The sequence below is a fragment of the Dicentrarchus labrax genome, unplaced genomic scaffold, assembly GCF_905237075.1.
Source record: "Dicentrarchus labrax unplaced genomic scaffold, dlabrax2021, whole genome shotgun sequence".
Classification (NCBI taxonomy): Eukaryota; Metazoa; Chordata; class Actinopteri; family Moronidae; genus Dicentrarchus; species Dicentrarchus labrax.
Genome location: NW_026136712.1, coordinates 5,913,872 through 5,932,228, shown reverse-complemented (window position 1 = coordinate 5,932,228; position 18,357 = coordinate 5,913,872). Strand labels below are relative to the sequence as shown.

Sequence of the window (18,357 nt, the reverse complement as noted above, 5' to 3'; positions counted from 1 at the left end):
TTTATAACAGGAAAACTGTGTCCTGTTATAACACTACTGTGTGAACTGTGTTTTTATTAATGTGTTTAGTTTAAATGATAACACAGCTCTATAATATTTTATCAACAGTAGCTTCAACATGAACACAAATATTATATTATGCTGCAGTTATGCAAGCTTTTTCCAAAAGTTTGTGTTCCTTCTTTTAATCACATAATTGACATTGTCTTGAGGTCAACTGTTATTTTGTCCATTACTTATCTTCACTTATCACACGTGTGTGTACATTGCCTTATCAATGTGCAACAGTAAAATGTCAGTCCACCTGTATAAAAGAGGATGCATGACTGTCTGTAGGCACTCAAGTTTGGGAGTCTGCAGGTGAGTATACTTCAGGATCATATAACTACTGTATTATTATTGCGGTTTTGCAGTTTGAATACTTCTGTAATGTGACCAACCTTATGACACAAGCTTGATTCTGTTTGACTGAAATTAATTTTCTTACAGTTGACAGCAGAGTCGTGACAATGAAGTGGGCTTTTGTTGTGTGTGCCATGGTGGCACTATCTGAGTGCCTCATCCAGTAAGTCAGACTTAACACTCTAACACATTCCTGTACAGATTTACCTACTACTACCAAAATTCATTAACTCCTCTGAAATAACTGGAGAGCTATTACATTTAAATGAGCAGGTGTCAGGCCTATGTGTATGTACTGTGCTCAAGAGCAAATCAGTATTTAAGTGAAGGCAGCTGAGTCAGGAGAATGCCTCCATCATGTTTCCGTCATGTTTCCTCATGCACAAGTAGTGAGAAGTTTAAGAGGAAAAACGCATGAGCAAAAACCTCTTTACAGGTCAATAAAAGACTTATTAAGTTGCTCCTTTGGTGAATCCTAGGGTCCCTCTGGAGAAGGGTAAGACAGCCAGGGAGTTCCTGGAGGAGCAAGGTCTGTGGGAGGAGTACAGGTTGAAGTACCCTTACAACCCCATGGCCAAGTTTGACGACCGCTTTGCCGTGGGCAACGAGCCCATGACCAACGATGCTGATGTGAGTAACAGCTGCTAAAGCTTAAACAGAAAGATGAACAGAAGTTCGTTTTAGTGGTTTTTGGTATCTGAATAATCTCTGTGTCTCCTCTTCATCTACAGTTGGCTTACTATGGAATCATCTCCATTGGAACTCCTCCTCAGTCCTTCAAGGTCGTCTTTGACACCGGCTCATCCAACCTGTGGGTGCCCTCCATCTACTGCAACAGCCCAGCCTGCAGTACGTAAAACTATACATACATATAAACCACACATGTAGCAGACAGATGTTAGATGACTCGACTGATATTTAGTAACCATCTTAAATATAAACAACTTTTTCATGTGTACCTTCCTAGATAACCATGACAAGTTTAACCCTGGACTTAGCAGCACCTACAGACACAATGGCAGTCCTCTCAGTATCCAGTATGGCACTGGCAGCATGACTGGATTCCTTGGATACGACACTGTGACGGTGAGAAATGAGAAATAAAAGCATATAGAGTCCCTTTTAACTGGTACATTAATATTTATTCATAGTTCTTAGGCACTGATTATTACTTTTTTTGTCACCATGTTCAAGGCCAAAAGGTACCCACGTTCCTTCCTTTTGGCTTGCATTGACATATTCACTTGTGTTGTTACTAGAAATGTCAATAAACTAAAAACAAAAAAAGAGAGAGAAAAAAGCAAATGAGGAAGATATTGCAACTGAAGAGATTCCAATGTAATTTGAGACTGATTTTAATCCCTGTACTGTCTTTGTGTTTGTCTGTCAGGTGGGTGGGCTCGCTGTGAGAAACCAGATCTTCGGCATGAGTAAGTCTGAGGCTCCCTTCATGCAGTATATGCGTGCTGATGGTATCCTGGGCCTGGCGTACCCACGCCTGTCTGCTTCCCACGCTACACCCGTCTTCGATAACATGATGAATGAAGGCCTGGTCAACCAGGACCTCTTCTCTGTTTACCTGAGCTCGTAAGGACACCCATGGCTTTCCAGTATACTACCCAGAAGGGAAATATGTCTGGACATTAAACTGTTGATCTACAAATGTTTACTTACACTGAGCAAGCAACTGATTTCTAATATGTTTAGTAAGTTATTGCTTTCCTTTGTAGTAACAGTCAGCAAGGCAGTGTGGTGACCTTTGGTGGTGTTGACTCCAACCACTATCATGGTTCCATCACTTGGATTCCCCTCTCCAATGAGCTGTACTGGCAGATCACAGTGGACAGGTAACGCCACAGACACAGCATCACAGGTCCTCCAAAATGTATCCAAACCAAACTGATATTTTAGGCAAAGGTTTTTTATATCTGTCTGAGATATGCTGTACTGTGTGTCCCTTTCAGTGTTACCGTCAATGGTCAGGTTGTGGCTTGCAATGGTGGTTGCCAAGCTATTGTGGACACTGGTACCTCTCTGGTTGTTGGACCTCAGAGCAGCATCAGCAACATCAACAGTATGGTGGGAGCTAGCAGCCAGAATGGAGATGTAAGTGCCAAAAAAGACGTGCAGGTTGACTGAATGAGATTTCTGTTGCTTCACGTTGAGTAAAATTCAACTTAACTGAGTTGGAAATTTAACAATAGAACCAAACTTTGATGTTCTTTCTTTCTTCTGCTCTCAGTATGTTGTCAACTGCAATAACATTGCCCAAATGCCAGCTGTGACCTTCCACATCCACGGACAGGAATTCACCCTCCCTGCCTCTGCCTATGTCCGTCAGGTAAGTGTTTGGTTCCCTGGCAGACTTTGTATTTTTCCGTCTTACTATACTTCCCTTCCATCTGACATTCGTCTCCTAAATCCCTCCCACAGTCTCAATACTTTGGCTGCCGCACTGGCTTTGGCAACGGAGGGGACAGCTTGTGGATCCTGGGTGATGTCTTCATCAGACAGTACTATTCCATCTTCAGCAGAGCCCAGAATATGGTGGGTCTGGCCAAGGCTAGATAATCAAGCTGAAGTCACCTTGCCCAAGAGCCTTGCAACAATCATGTATGCATCTTAGTGCAATTGTAGGATTTCAGTGCTACTGTAATGATGTGTAATACCAAAGACTTTCCCTTGTTCTGTCTATTATTGCATTTCTTTAAATCCAATAAAAACAGTTAAATAAGTTCCACTGTTCACTGACTCTAAATCTGTGTCAATGGTAAGCTACTGTAACATCTCATTAAGGATAGCAACCTAACGTAACACACCCGTTGATGCAAAGACAGTACATACAAACACACAACAGAACAACTTTATGTAGTAGATGTTTGTACATACTGTATGTTAAAGCATGTGTTACATATTGATTAGCATACATAGGGTGAGTCTATGTAACTTAAGTGGCAATTATTGGAGAATGGTAAATGCTAAAACATAGTGTAAAATGGCAGCGTACATAAAGGTCCAGTATGCAACATTTAGGAGGTTCTATTGGCAGAAATGCAATATAATATTTATAGGTATGTATTCATCAGTGTATAAGAATTGTTGTGTTTTCATTATCTTAAATTAATTTTTCATTATCTGCCTTCTGTGCTTGTTATATCCCACTGGCGGGCATCTGGTGGTCCCCGCTGAGTAAGCAGTGTACTTACTGGTCATATGCTGATATAGTTTTGTAAGAGACTGTGTATATTTTACTCTCCACACAAAAAAGGACAAGTGACCATATGGTCTGAAAGTGAGTGCATGTTTCATTTTATTTATGACCAGAAGACAGTGTTCTACTATAACAACTCTGTGCGCACTTGTGTTATTAATGTGTTTAGTTGAAATTATAACACAGCTCTATGAATATTTTATCAGTGTTAATACATATTAGTACCTATCTAGAGGAAAATATCTTGATAAAAGAGTAAAACAAGATAACAGCATCAAACACTGTTACTGCTGAGAACCATGTGCTGAGGCGACTAACTTGTCAGTTTATAATTAAATTATATTAAGTATGTGAAGGTGACTTGCAACATTGCCCAAATGCCAGCTGTGACCTTCCACATCCATGGACAGGAATTCACCCTCCCCGCATCTGTCAGGTGTGTTTGTTTTCCCTGCCAGACTTTGTATTTTCTCACCTCACTCCGCTTCACCTCCATCTGAAATTCTTCTCCAGAATCCCTCCTACAGACTCAACACTAAGGTTACCTTACTGGCTTTCTCAATGGAAGTGGATACTGGGTGATGTCTTCGTCAGACAGTACTATTATCAGCAGAGCCAAGATTATGTCTGGCCATGGGTAAATAGTCAGCCTGAGTCAGCCTTGCCCCAAGAGTCTTGCAACAATCCTGTATACATCTTAGTGCGATAGTAGGATTCCAACATGTATGGTTTTCAGTGCTACTGCAACAACTCAAATCTTTTTCTTCTCCTGTAAATTATTAAGATTTCTTAAATCCAATAAAAAGAGTTAAATCAACTAAACCCATCCCTGTCAATGCTAAACAACTACATGGAGAATGGAGCTGATTTTTCTCTCCTCACGTCAATAAGCGATTATGCTCCTCTTCTGCAACATTGATGTAAAAAAAAAAAGCACCTGCAGGGAGGGGATTTTCTCCTTCTGCCAGTCTGTGTGTGTTTTTTTCGGATCTGTGAGTCCGAGGCATGACACATATTGCTTCATCAAACAGATTTAAGATCAAATTAAATTACACTTCTTTCATTTTCCTTCATGTTGCCCTAAAGACACAATTATGGGATAATGGTAAATGCTAAAACATAGTGTTGAAAGCAGAGGAAGTGGAGAAGAGTCATAAAGTCAGCGAGCTGAATGAGTAATGTTACACAGAAGAAATGTTGCTAATATTATTAAACATTTGGCACCATAAGCTGCTGCTCACACCAAACCGAGTAAGACTGTAGCATTAAATCCTCTGATTATATTGGTGTGTTTTATTGCTTATGAAGTCAATTTGTCATTTGAAAATAATGAATGTAAATTCTTAATTAGTTAAGTTAATTCTTGACTTTTTGGGAAAAGTATATACGCAACAAAAAAACCAAGGTCAAAGGACCATTCCAGCTTCCAAAGGTTTTAACCTCATCTTATGCTTTAATTCAGTGACAGGTGCCTCTGGTGGTCACCACTGAGTAAACAATGTTCATCCTGGTCTTAAATTGGTCTTTTACTATTAACTCTAATAGTCTAATAGTCAGACATAAATACAACTGTATGTTATTACAGACCTGTCTCTCTTATTTCATTTGTTTCTAAAACAGTGGAGCACCAGAGCAACCTTATAGATGCCCTCCAGTCTGGTTTCAATTATTTTAACTATTTCTTTATCTCTTAATGTAGCACTTGAAGCAGTTCAGCAGATGTGATGATGTTGTTATACTAGCATGATTCTTGCAATTTTTGGGTTGCACAGTCCACATGATTGAATGCACTTATTGTAAGTTGCTTTGGATAAAAGTATCAGCTATGCAATGTAATGCGCTTAAAATTGTGTGATAGAAAGTACTTTAATTATCATGATTTGACCACCAGTTACAAGCATTTAAAACACAGTGCAATGTTGAACATGCTAACAACAGAATTTACCCTTTTGCCAAAATGTGACGGAAATGTCAGATAACCAAAATCTATATTGATTTAGTAACTAAATCTTGAATTTGGTCCACAACTGAAGGTCAGAAGCATGTCAAGTTTCTTTGCTCACCCTATTTACAGGACTCATGTTTCTGGTATGAGGAAGCATCACCATCACTACATATCACCTTCATCAAACATTCAGTGTCAATTCTATGCTTAGATTTCCTCATACAGAGTACTTCCTGGTAAGAAAAACCTGTTAAACCAGCAACAGCACATACACTTGCTCTTTTACCACGGTGCTATTGAGTTGGTAACTTGAATACTGAGTGTCTTGAAGAGTACCATAAGACTTATCAGGTTTAAGACAAAATCAGTTGTTCGTACACTTTGCACTGTCACATCTGAGGTAATACATAACTCAAGGAAGGCATCACCTTGGCAGGGTAAGTACTATTCCTTTAAAATTTTGACCTTCATATCTGTTTTTTTGCTACAAACTACTGGCTTAGTAGGAAATTGAGGCTTGACTTTGAGTTGTTTTATGTGGAATTTTAGATGCCAGTGTCTGCAGAAAAAGGCAAAAGGACAAAAGAAGTCACAAGCTACGGTGACTGGATGTCGCAACTACCACCTGATCGTCACAGCGTTCCTCTTTCTGATCTAGCCATACCAGGTATGAAGCTGAAATATTGCAGCCTTACTGCTTATTTTGCTGCATTACTGCACTGAACTAAAACAATGGATGTATTATTAAAGCTGGATACTGGACCCATAGATGGTATCTATTCAGTCCAATAAGAATTTTGCATTTCAAGGTGTCCTTTTACAGACGTCGGTTTTACAATGGTCATAATGGTGGGGAAAATGGTTTTTGGGTCTCAGGGGATTTTTTCACTGCAATAGTGGCCACTGGGCAAAATTAGAAGCAAGGCTGAGGCTTGTTTTTAAATAATTTATTAAGTTCAAGAGTGAAGCAAATTTTATCGCTTTATAAAGTACAGTAACAACTATCCTTCCATTTATCTGAACGGGATTAAAAGTCTGCAGACATGCTATTAAAATAGTAAAATTGCTATGACACTGTGTGTGTGTGTGTGTGTGTGTGTGTGTGTGTGTGTGTGTGTGTGTGTGTGTGTGTGTGTGTGTGTGTGTGTGTGTGTGTGTGTGTATGTGTGTGTTTGGTAATTCCCAGGTAGCCACGACTCAATGAGTTATGACTTGGACATCAACTCCTCTATAATAGAGCCTGATAGACTGAAAAAATTCAGCAAGATTTGTTGCGCGCGTAAAATAGTGCGCAAATGGGCAATGACTCAGGTAAATGGTGTTCAAAAACCTCAGTCAGTATGCACTTGTACATTCAAATAAATAGAGAGTGTATGTCTGACTGTTGTAGTGGCTTGTAATGCAGGAGGAGACCATTACAAAGCAACTGGATGCAGGAGTTCGCTATTTTGACCTGAGGATTGCTCGCAAGCCAAATGACCCCAACCCCACAAGGCTTTACTTTTACCATGGGCTGTGCACACGGACTGATGTGGAGGTAAGAACATTGCCTCTTTTCATTATGTATAAAACAATAAATATTTAGAAGTACATTTTGTCCTGTCTATACAGTAAACTGTCAAAATAAAGTCTGCCTGAAAAGGGTGTCCTGGTAGCTCACCTGATGGAGCATGCCCATGTATTGAGTCCTGGGGATTTTTTCCCAGGGCTATACAATAACATTTCTGCAATAATTGCCAAAACATGACTTTACTTTGATGCTTTGACACGTACCCCCAAACTGCTCCTGGAAAGTTCCTGGAAGCCCTACCTACAGCTATGTTGGCGAGGTACTCCTAAAAGGAAACAGCACTGAAAATGTCCATGTTAAAATGGATATAAAAACACCAAAAGTTAGAGTTATGTTGTGTTTAGGATTAGGGTTGAGGTGAATTAGGGTACTGGTACCTTTTAGGTTCCAGTTCAGATACTGCTTGTAACCAGTAAAAGAATTACAAGGAAATTCACAGGCTCTATATGATATTATGCATATCCACAAAAGGTTAACTCCAATCAGAATAACTGAATAACTACTGTATTACTATTGGTTTGTATGGGCTGTTTTTTATATTTGACCATGCATTAACTTTTTATTATGAGCACTAAAATAATCCAATGATCCACTCAAATGAAGATGTTTTTCTTTTAAATAAGTAAAAGAGGTACTGTATTAAGAACTACTATTCTGCCATTGTGATCAGACTGTACTCAAGGACATAAATGACTGGGCAGGGAGGCACCCCAAAGAGATCCTCATCCTCGCTTTTTCCCACTTCAAAGGGTTCGACAAAAGCACTGAGAAGCAGCTCCACACCCATCTTATCAATTTCATCAAGACCTTGTTCGGAGCCAAACTCATCCCTAAAGGGGTACAGTATGCTGAATTTTCCCAATAAGATCAAGAAGTCAAATATATCAAAGTCTACTGTAAGCTACGATGGCTGTCAAATAAAAAGAACTTGAGCTTATACCACTCTCAAAACAAATGCTTTTTATGTATCACAACAGGCCATCCCTACCCTGAAGAGCTGCTGGGACAAAGGCAGAAACGTCATAGTTTCGTATGATTATGCAGCAAGTCAGGACCCTGAGCTCTGGCGTAAAATATTGTATTACTATGGCAATAGTATGAACCTCACAGAAGTTGAATCTAAACTTCAACAGGAGTTGAAAAAAGGAAAGCCTTATGGTGAGTTTTCTCTGCCCCTGCAGCTTGATACCAGACCAGGGCTGGTCATTCATTCATAATCTCTATCTTCTGCATGATGATTAAAGTGCAACCCATTCAGAAAATTATATTCTCTTCTAAGAATTGAGTTTTTTTTTGTATCCCCTTCTCATGACCAACAGGTTTCTTTGTGTGTGGCTTGAACCTGACACTGCCAGACAATGCCAGGATACTCAAGTACACCCTTCGCCTTTTCGACAACTTTCTCAACGTGGTACGGAGGAGCCTGCCGATGCTGCTGCAGTGGGTCACAGTGCAAGCTGGCAAAACACCCATGAACATTGTCGCCTCAGACCTGGCGACTTATGGCGACTTTGTCCCAACGGTTGTCAAGCTCAACATTTCAAAACGTGTGTGAATTGAAGCAAAGAGGAAACAGTTTGTTCTCTCTCTCTCTTTTTTTTTTTTTTAAAGTAATGGAGGTTTTTTTGCCATGTCATAGCAGGAAACTCACAGGTGTATTCATTATAGCTGCACTCCACATGGGGAAGAACCTGCTGTTACTGGGGCACTTGAACTGAGCCCTTACTGTTATTCAGTCCACCTGTGTTATGCTTAGACGAGTCAGAATTGTCATTTCACTCTTTTTTTCCTTTACAACAAATTCACCCTCTTGCTCTCTCAATGAATGATGTATGATTAGAAGAACCAACACACACTGTATTTGTTCTGAGTTTACCTCGCCTGTTGGCGCGCCATCGTGTGTCAATTTATGGTATTGCAATAAAGTGTTCCCCCTCATGCCCTGGAAGTTTTGGCTGCTCTGGTTTCAACAATGTAGCTAACGTTAGCTTGCTACAGTAACTAAGCAACACACTTGGTGGATTAGGATGTTAAGACTAGCATGGCGTCAGTCGGCGTCCAAAAATAGCCGCGTGGAGCCTGCACGCATTTTAACTGCAGCTTTTTTGAGCGCCGACAGCCAACATCAACACTCGGGGGGTAACGTGAGGTGGTTCAGACAAGTTCCCCACCCACCAAGCGACAAGTCACCGCTCCTGCACCATCCCCAGCCGGCCTACTATCTCAGGTAAAGCCACCACGGCTAATGGGTTGCTAACGCTAACGCAAGATGTGGCAGTGAACATGTCTGACGACGATAATTCATGGCACGTCAAATGTTGATAGGTGCTGTGTTTCTTGCCACACGGTAGTTGCCGTGACCAGTGTAGACGTGGTTTTAGACGCATAGAGGAGTTAAGCGAAACTCCATTACGAAAGCATACAAATAAATATGTCCCCAGCTTATCTATTGCCAGGAGACATGCCCGTATGAGTAAAGACATTTAAAGAAGGTCCAGATGCCTCGTATTTTAATTCGGTAACACTACATAAAGCACCAAGCAGCACTTTTGTCTAATAATTTGTCAGGTTTTCTAGCTAGCTGGTTTGTATGGTAGCTCCACGACCTCCTTCTGCTAACGGTTATATCAAGCTAAGTGCCCTTGGGTTACATGTACACAATCACATAAAAGCTAGATATGTGTCAAAGTGCCATAGCTATTTCAGCCGAATTTTAAGAAATAGTCTAATATATCGGAACTTGTGTTCAGTAAGGTTTCCCGAGGCATTAACCTTTGTTTAAAGCAAAGTCACATCAAATTAGCCAATATTCAAATGGGAGTCGACATGACTGTCCATTGGCTAACCGCTACAGTGTTTGACAGCTGCTGCAGCTGTAGCAGGGAGCTGCTAAAAAGCTTATTCAGTGTCAGCTAGCTGTCAGCGTGATAACCTTGCGTTTTAATATTATGGTGGTTACGCTGGTTAAAACAACTTCAGGCGGACAAATGTCGCAGAGTTAACAGCTAGCTTGGCTCCACGTTGTCAAAACAAGGTTTGTTTTTTAATTAGTTTACATTACATCGACAGTAAATGTTGCCCTTTTCTGTATTGGTCAAGCCTTTCGACAGCAGGCAGTTTGACTTATCATGGCAGAAAAATCACAGCTGTGCTAATGACTAATAACTGGAACACCTTAATGGAATACACTCGTTTCTAACATCATCAATTGCAATGCAGAGGTATTAAAGCACCAAGGTATCAAATAAAAAACCTGCTCCTTCCTTAATTTCCTGCTGTATGGGATATATTTGGAGTAACTAAGGGCGCACAAAATATACCTTTTTATAAGATGTCTGACTATTGTAGACTTCTTTACATTGCTGCCAACAAACAGCAACTAAAATTGTAAATATATTTGTGTGCCCAGTTCGTCTGTTTTTATGAGCATGGCGTCAGGGGGTGAAGGGCCATCATCTTCCCCTCAGAGACACACCAACAGGTTAGCCAAGGAGAGGTCGCCCTACCTGCTACAGCATGCACACAACCCTGTGGACTGGTGAGTGCCTTTAAACAGATAGGCACACATTCCTAAAAGCTGATATCATGTCATATGTAAACTAATATCATGTTTGTTTCAGGTATCCATGGGGACAGGAGGCTTTTGACAAAGCGAAGAATGAAGACAAACCGATCTTTTTATCAGGTAAGAAGCCTCTCTCACCTTTTGCTAACATGCATTTCATTTTGGGACCAGTTCCCTTTGAATTTCTTTATGTGCTTGTACTGGAATGTTTTCTGTAAACCTCTCTCTCTCTCTCTCTCTCTCTGTCTCTGTCCATCAGTGGGATACTCAACATGCCATTGGTGCCATGTTATGGAGAGGGAGTCTTTTGAAGATGAGGAAATTGGCAAAATCCTTAGTGACAACTTTGTGTGCATCAAATTAGACCGAGAAGAGAGACCTGATGTGGACAAGGTCTACATGACCTTTGTACAGGTGTGTGTGTGTGTGTGCGTGTGTGTGTGCGTGCGTGCGTGTGTGTGTGTGTGTGTGTGTGTGTGCGCGTGTGTGTGTGTGTGTGTGTGCTTACATTTAGGTTTTCTCACGAAGGCCTCTTTAATTTGTTTTTCACTGCTAATACTCTCATGACTATTGGTTGGTAATGTCCACAGGCAACAAGTGGAGGTGGAGGTTGGCCCATGAGTGTGTGGTTGACCCCTGAACTTCGACCTTTCATTGGAGGCACCTACTTCCCTCCCAGAGACCATGCAAGAAGACCTGGACTCAAAACAGTTCTCACCAGAATCATGGAACAGGTAGAACAGGACTTTACTTAAACACTTGTAAAACAACACTTGTTGTTTTTTTTTTGTCTTTTAAATTTAGTGTATGGATGCAGGTGAGCTAACGTGATTAGGGTGCCACCTAAAAAGAGAAAAAGCTGTAATGAGGATGGACAACCAAATATATTAACCTTTTTGCACCAAAGCTCCAGAGCCAAGCAATGAACCACGTGGAATTTAAGTTTCACTCTCATTTGAGGAGAGTGGGAAACCACTGTTGAAAACTGGCAGCTCATTAAGTGAATGATCATAAAATCATAAAAAAAAGACCGCCAGCCAACAGCTGCAAAGTTCCTCCACCCAAGTCAAACTCACAGTGTGTTATGAAGCAGCTCATTTAAAAAGAATTAAAGAAATGAACGTGAACTATTTCACATTGTGAACTATGAACATGAAGTAGTTCATTTTAATCTGTGTGAACTGAACTTTGAGCTAACTCTTGTGAAGTGTGAACTTGCACAACACTGGTTTGAACTGTGTATGTGATTTCTCCACCATGAACAGGGTACTGGGCTACAACTCCCAACTTATGATTGCTTTTGATAGCAATATAAATCTATCCTTGCATTTAAGAATTGAGTGTAGACAAAGCTTATCTCAGGAACCGACTGCGAGGAGAGCAGGTCAAGGAGGATAAAGTTCAGCAATGTATAATGTACACTGTGTGCAGCTTTGTTTTAAGTCTTGAATATACAGAGTGAACAAAAATCTGAACACAAATACAAATTGCAGACTACTGAAGCTGACCGTGTCAATATGCCACCTTGCACTCCTTGTTTTTTAGTTTTTTGGTTGTGGACACCACCCGGCCTGAAAAAAAATATTGGGGAAACACTACTTTATCACCCCTACATATTACAAGCATGACTTAATGATCCTCAGTGGCAGAATAACCGTCCTGCTTTGGAGTCCAGTGGAGAGAGGATCCTTGAAGCACTAAAGAAAGGCACGGCCGTCGCTGCAAACCCAGGAGAGAGTCCTCCACTGGCCCCAGATGTTGCTAATCGCTGCTTCCAGCAGTTGGCTCATTCCTACGAGGAGGAGTATGGTGGCTTTAGAGACGCTCCCAAGTTCCCCACACCAGGTAGACTCAGCAAGAACCACAGTGGACATATTTTAGGCTTCCAGCCTTTCTCTCTCTTTATTTAACTCTCTGACTTTTAATATTTCTCTCCCTCCCTCCGTAGTGAATCTGATGTTCCTCATGTCTTACTGGTCTGTGAATCGCTCCACCTCAGAGGGGGTTGAGGCTCTTCAGATGGCGCTGCACACACTCCGTATGATGGCGCTGGGAGGCATCCATGACCACGTAGCACAGGTTCATACGTGTTTGAATTCAAAAGCAATTTCAAAATGCCATTTGGGCTCTGGACCGGTACAAAACAACGCAATGCAATTATCAATTAATGCAGAAAATTGTCACCAGATTAGGTAATGAAAATAATCGCTATTTGCAGGCCTAGTTTGTTTATGTGTAGACAAAAACAGATGTACTGTGTGTCTCTTTATATGAAGATATTGATGATTTGTACCCTTTCAGGTCTTTGTTGCCAGTGCAATGTAGTATTGGTTGTTATAACAGATCATTTTAAGTGAATATTAGCCTCAGAAAGTACATACTGTATCTCTCTTTATGTCTCTGTTCTGCAGGGTTTTCATCGTTACTCTACAGATTCCTCCTGGCACGTTCCTCACTTTGAAAAGATGTTGTACGACCAGGCTCAGCTGGCTGTAGCCTATATAACTGCATCCCAGGTGTGTGTGTGTGTGTGTGTGTCTGTGTCTGTGTCTGTGTTCTTCTTTGTGTGTTTGACAATGTGTCTCTCTTGTCCAAGTAATTTATCCCCATATGGAAAAATCATCCATGTGAGACATGGCAAAAATATATATTTTGCTTGATAAAAATACTCATAATGACAGTGAAGGCGCTAAAACACTCATCACAGTTGGGTAAGTTGTAAGGCCTCTTGTTGTTTTTAGTTTTTTTAAACCAATTCAAAAGTATGCAGATATGTTTTAAAAGGAGATCAATTTTAATTCGTTTTAACCTGTTTTCACTTAGTTTTCTTATAAGTGTATTCTGGACTGGCCTGTTTTTTACAGTGAACTAAGTTAATTATGACACAAGGATGCAGGCAAACTCAAACACACATACTCACACATATAAATCACATGGCGGTATGTTTAAGGTTATGTAATGGTTGAATCATGATTCTAAGCAGGTGTGTGTGCTATGTGTTTCTGCTTTTCCAGGTATCAGGTGAGCAACTCTTTGCAGATGTGGCTAAGGACATATTGCTGTACGTCACCAGAGACCTGAGTGATAAGGTAAATCATCTGCAGCCTTGTTAGGACTTGTGCATATGTTTGTGTTACTGGTTTTATGGGGACCAGATATCCTCACTGGGTAACCAATGTGAAAAAAGATACAAAAGAGAAGTGTATTTAGTACATACTTTGGGTTATGGTGTAAGTTAAGGCTAGTATTAATGCAATGTTTGGGAATGCATGCTGTCAAAGGCGAGTCATAAAAAAGTAGTAATATAAACGGCAGTTTGCTGTCATAACGTCTGTACTTGCTGCTGACAAAGCACGAACACTAACTGTTCCACCGGGAGATAATAAGTGTGTGTTTCCAGTGTGTGCGCGGGTGCACATCTGTGCGCTCGTATATCCTCGAGGGCAAGGGGTGGGACCCCGCTGACAAATAGCCTCTTAAACCTCTTGCTCTCCTCTGAGGGTCAGCCCTTTTTTCCTTTTTGATTAATGAGTCGACAGCAGGGAACGGAGCACACAATTAAAAGCACACTCGTTGTAATCATTATATTCCCCAAGATTTATTATGTAATTATATGCTAATGAATTAGCGCAGCAAATGTAATTTACTATAGACTGTATGTTTCTTTGGTACTACTATGGCTGGTATCTTCCCTCAGAGAGGTAGACTCCTCAACTTCTTATCATGACTGTAAAAATACTGTTAATAAAGTTTATACAGGATCAAAGACGGCTTACATGATATTGTGTATAATCAGACCCTTTCAAGCTGTAGATTGTTTCATTGATTGCTTTCAGATTTGATCTTTTTAGCTCTCCTTAGATAAATATGATTTTATATACAGTTCTCGGACCCTTGAAAGGTTTTGATGGATTCATTGATTGCCTTCAGATTTGTATGAAGGAGTATTATGGCCATGCAGAAGTGAAAAAAAATGATAGGACGAAGATTTTATTTATTTATTTCGCATTTTGAGAATAAATCAAACTAGAAGCATTAGAGCATATGAACTGGACTAGCATTGATATATTAAATATAAATATTGTTTAACAGTAACGTCAGAAAAGTCAAGTATAAATTCAATAATATCTCTCTGGAAACAAATCTAAAATGCATAATATCCCTGACATCATACACACAGACACCAGTCAGTACCAGTTATTCCTCCTGTCCTCTCAGATTTGTGGCAAACTTACATAAACACAGACTATAGACATCTTTATTCATTATTAGATCAACCATCGCATGGTTGTAACAATAACTGGGGACAAAGCAGGTGGAAATTTTGCTTCTCTACTGCTCTCTGTGTGTCTAAGCCAGACGCTCGCTGTCGTGCAGAGGAGAGGACAGGGAAGTGCAACCATAATGAGAGTAAAACATGATAACACCAGGCGCAGTGCCCTGTATATAACATTATCATTATTATGATTAATGATCCTTAGGCTATTTTTGTGGTGCCTCTTCCGCATTGGTGCCTTTTTACACACAGCGCAGGATGTGCGTACATAGACGAAATGTTGTATCACAAGACATAATAAAACGGTTGATCGATCCTGAAGGTGTGGAGCTCTGGCAAGCACGGCTTCTGAGACGCAGGTCTCCACATGCCATGACACATGTATTTGTACGACAAGCTGAAGCCATATGGGATTGCCATCATTGTTTATATGGATGGTTTTAGTCACTATGTTGTGTAGATGGAAGCTTATTACAGAACAAACAACGGCCAAAAGAAATCGCAGACCATTGTGCGCTTGGGAGGATGCCTGGAACGACTGCGCACTGACAGACACACAGAAAATGGACACACAGATAGTTTGCAAGAGACAAATGAGTTTACTTTTATCGACATCCGATTTGACTTTATCCTCGACATTTCAACTTAATGCTCGAAATGCAAAATAAATAAAAAGATCTTCCATTTCACATTTTTATTTCTTTCTTTCTAGGACATATACCTTCTTCAGCATGTATTGCAATTTCACAATAAGTATACCCAGGCGGGATTAATTATAGGTTATCACAACCAACAGGGGAGTGACAAGCTTTCCAGGCACAGAGTCACATGAAATAAACTACTCAATAAGTACTCAAAACACGTCTTCAGAACTAGTTATATTTATTTTGTGTGTTTCGTACCTTTTTTAACGTACCCTTTTAACTAATTTTATGTATTTTAATGTGTTGTGTCTGTGTGAGTTCCTTGAAAAATGGATTGATATAAAATACAAAATACATGAAAAAACAAAACAGGCCTAATCCTTTGAGAGGATTCTGTCAGTATTACTACCTCTCAGCTTCACTTTGTTCCCCAGCTATAGGCTATAAGAAGATAATTGTAACAGTAATGTTAAAGACTTGATTCAATGATGAAACAAAAACGCTGCTTTTTCTTTGGCAAAGTGTCATGCTAGTGGTCTTTAATATGTTTGTTTGACCAAGCTTGACTGTTGCATTTTTTTGGACTACTTTGACAGTCGAATAGGATCATCTATGCACCATGTGACTTAACAGAATGTTTTATTGGGAAATTTTAGGGCTGCTGTACGTAAGTCATATTACTCATGAGCCCTATTTTTTTTATTTTTATCTCAAATAAGCTTGCCATTAAAATGCATTTCTTCTTCTCCTTCCACCTCCTCCATTCCTGTGGTCTGAAACAGTCCGGGGGTTTCTACAGTGCAGAGGATGCAGACTCTGTCCCAGCATCGGGGGGACCAGAAAAGCGTGAAGGGGCTTTCTGCGTCTGGACAGCCACAGAAGTTCGGGAGCTGTTGCCAGATGTGGTGGAGGGGGCCACTGGATCTGCCACGCAGGCAGACATCTTCATGCACCACTATGGAGTGAAGGTGCAAGGCAATGTTGCTCCAGAACAGGTGCTTTTATTTTTTATGTAGCCTCTGCATTCTTTGCTTGGACTGCAGTTAGAGATGAAAGCGTGAATGGATGGAAAGAAAAATCAGACTCAGATATGGTGCTTATGTGAACAAATTCATCAAAAAGTCAAGCACATAATTCTGTAGATTGAAGAGATAATGCAGACCATTTAATCATTTGTTTTATTTTATTCTCACAGCAATTTAGGGTGTTAAACCTGGTCCATTAAGGCATTAACATGACATCTGTTGCAGTCAGTATGAGTTCATTTGTGTGAACACCCTCTTATCCACCGTACTGTATGTTGCCAGGACCCCCATGGGGAGCTGCAGGGCCAGAATGTGCTGATCGTGCGTTATTCAGTGGAGTTAACGGCTGCTCACTTTGGCATCAGTGTTGAGAAAGTCAATGAGCTCCTAGCCTCCGCCAGAGGCAAAATGGCAGAAGTGAGGAAGAGTCGGCCCCGCCCACACCTGGACACCAAGATGTTGGGTTCCTGGAATGGTAAAGTCTAAACAAGTTTAAAGCAATAAAGCTGTTATGCTAATATTATCTTGTTTTAGTCAAATAAACATATTCATTTTCCAAGTGACTTTGTGGTAGGTGCAGGGAGATATTTTTCCTCAGTTTATTGATAAAGTTTCAATTTCTGCCACACTTGAACCAGACATTGACTTGTGACAGACAATCTGACAAAATGATTGCTATTGCTAATGAGGCAGTGGTATTATGTTATTAATCACCATATCTTAGTAATGAAAACGTGACATATGTCACAATATATGGCCTGGTAGCTCACCTGGTAGAGCTGGTGCCCAATCGAAACAATAGCTCTAGATGGAGCCATTCACATTTATCGCATATTTTGCAGCCACTGTAGTTTCTCCCTCATGTTTTGGAAACGAATGAGTTGCAATCTGCAACTATACCGCTAGATGCAACAAAACCTTACACACTAGACATTTAACCTGGGACTCACATCTCCATTAGCCTGGGGCTAAGAAGCTTCTAAGAAGGCTTTTAGGTCTGGGCAGAGTGCAGTGTGAAAAGCCCTATAGAGTAGGTATTCTGCATATGAAATTAATTCAGCAAAATCAAATATACAGACTTAATATTTAACATATTCCAAACAGACCAATGATATTTAATTTAAATTGTACACGTGCAAGGTGATTTGCACATTCAGAAGGGTAAACATAGGCTTGATAATTACATGATATCTGTGTGGTCAATTCATTTAGCAAAAACTAAGACAGGTATATTAAAGTAATAATTTTCAGAGATTGGGGTTGAAAAGGTCTAGCAATTTTGAATCGTGCACTCTCCCGTCCTCAGAAGAGATCAGACTGAGCTAACTCGTGGGTTTTTTTTACCGTGAAATAGGTCTTGAAAAAGTCTTGAATTTGGGATAGAAACCCTGAAATACCTAATCTGATTTGTATAACTTTCCATTGTTGTTTGTCTAAACATCAAGTCAATTTTATTTATATTGGCCAAAATCACACATTTGCTGTACAATGATGTAAATAGCATGCAATGCACTATCGTTAGTTTGGATAAGGAAAGCAAAAAGGGAGGACATGTCAGGAGGAGCAATAGTTGATGTACACCTGTTCCACAGATAAAGAATAGATGTTGTGTGTGCTGAGTAGACAGAAATATATAGTAAATAGTAAAATGACAATGTAAAGAAGATGATAATATTATTTGCCTGTTGATGATGATGCCTGTTGAAGTTTGACAGTTGA

General features: G+C 40.2%; 3 protein-coding genes across 5 annotated transcripts in view; all 3 read left to right on the top strand.

Moving 5' to 3' along the window:
• The first annotated feature begins 49 nt into the window (after positions 1-49).
• Positions 50-3,137, top strand: LOC127373475 (pepsin A-like). Its single transcript, XM_051417984.1, has 9 exons — positions 50-565; positions 882-1,032; positions 1,134-1,251; positions 1,370-1,488; positions 1,793-1,989; positions 2,133-2,249; positions 2,367-2,508; positions 2,645-2,743; positions 2,836-3,137. Exons 1-9 carry the CDS (start codon positions 510-512, stop codon positions 2,971-2,973), a joined length of 1,137 nt encoding a protein of 378 aa, XP_051273944.1. The 5' UTR covers positions 50-509; the 3' UTR covers positions 2,974-3,137.
• Positions 3,138-5,793: 2,656 nt separating this feature from the next.
• LOC127373480 (PI-PLC X domain-containing protein 1) lies at positions 5,794-9,066 on the top strand. Of its 2 annotated transcripts, none has more exons than XM_051417995.1 (7): positions 5,794-5,995; positions 6,108-6,225; positions 6,745-6,869; positions 6,949-7,095; positions 7,799-7,966; positions 8,106-8,286; positions 8,448-9,066. In XM_051417995.1, the coding sequence occupies exons 2-7, from the start codon at positions 6,108-6,110 to the stop codon at positions 8,681-8,683; spliced, it is 975 nt and encodes a 324-aa protein (XP_051273955.1). In that variant the 5' UTR covers positions 5,794-5,995; the 3' UTR covers positions 8,684-9,066. The 2 variants fall into 2 exon arrangements, with proteins under 2 accessions (XP_051273955.1, XP_051273956.1); XM_051417996.1 differs by having other exon boundaries at positions 5,798-5,995; positions 6,964-7,095.
• An 89-nt stretch (positions 9,067-9,155) lies between these two features.
• The window catches only part of spata20 (spermatogenesis associated 20), a 41,919-nt gene continuing 32,717 nt past the window's right edge, over positions 9,156-18,357 (top strand). Inside the window, exons 1-11 of one of the 2 annotated variants that reach the window (XM_051417976.1) lie at positions 9,156-9,355; positions 10,538-10,666; positions 10,749-10,813; positions 10,953-11,107; positions 11,284-11,427; positions 12,337-12,538; positions 12,642-12,772; positions 13,105-13,209; positions 13,708-13,782; positions 16,396-16,608; positions 16,921-17,113. In XM_051417976.1, coding sequence (XP_051273936.1) covers positions 9,156-9,355; positions 10,538-10,666; positions 10,749-10,813; positions 10,953-11,107; positions 11,284-11,427; positions 12,337-12,538; positions 12,642-12,772; positions 13,105-13,209; positions 13,708-13,782; positions 16,396-16,608; positions 16,921-17,113 — 1,612 coding nt within the window. Of the gene's footprint in view, positions 9,356-10,032; positions 10,163-10,537; positions 10,667-10,748; positions 10,814-10,952; positions 11,108-11,283; positions 11,428-12,336; positions 12,539-12,641; positions 12,773-13,104; positions 13,210-13,707; positions 13,783-16,395; positions 16,609-16,920; positions 17,114-18,357 lie in introns of those variants that run through there. The other variant, XM_051417977.1, reaches the window with a different exon arrangement.

Bases quoted from the DNA above. Each gene is read 5' to 3' on its own strand.
- LOC127373475 (XM_051417984.1), top strand. From the start codon at position 510: ATGAAGTGGGCTTTTGTTGTGTGTGCCATGGTGGCACTATCTGAGTGC. The intron at 2,250-2,366 runs GTAACGCCACAG...TGTCCCTTTCAG, and splicing joins TGGCAGATCACAGTGGACAG to TGTTACCGTCAATGGTCAGG. The intron at 2,744-2,835 runs GTAAGTGTTTGG...TCCCTCCCACAG, and splicing joins CCTCTGCCTATGTCCGTCAG to TCTCAATACTTTGGCTGCCG.
- LOC127373480 (XM_051417995.1), top strand. From the start codon at position 6,108: ATGCCAGTGTCTGCAGAAAAAGGCAAAAGGACAAAAGAAGTCACAAGC. The intron at 6,226-6,744 runs GTATGAAGCTGA...GGTAATTCCCAG, and splicing joins TTCTGATCTAGCCATACCAG to GTAGCCACGACTCAATGAGT. The intron at 7,967-8,105 runs GTACAGTATGCT...GTATCACAACAG, and splicing joins CCAAACTCATCCCTAAAGGG to GCCATCCCTACCCTGAAGAG.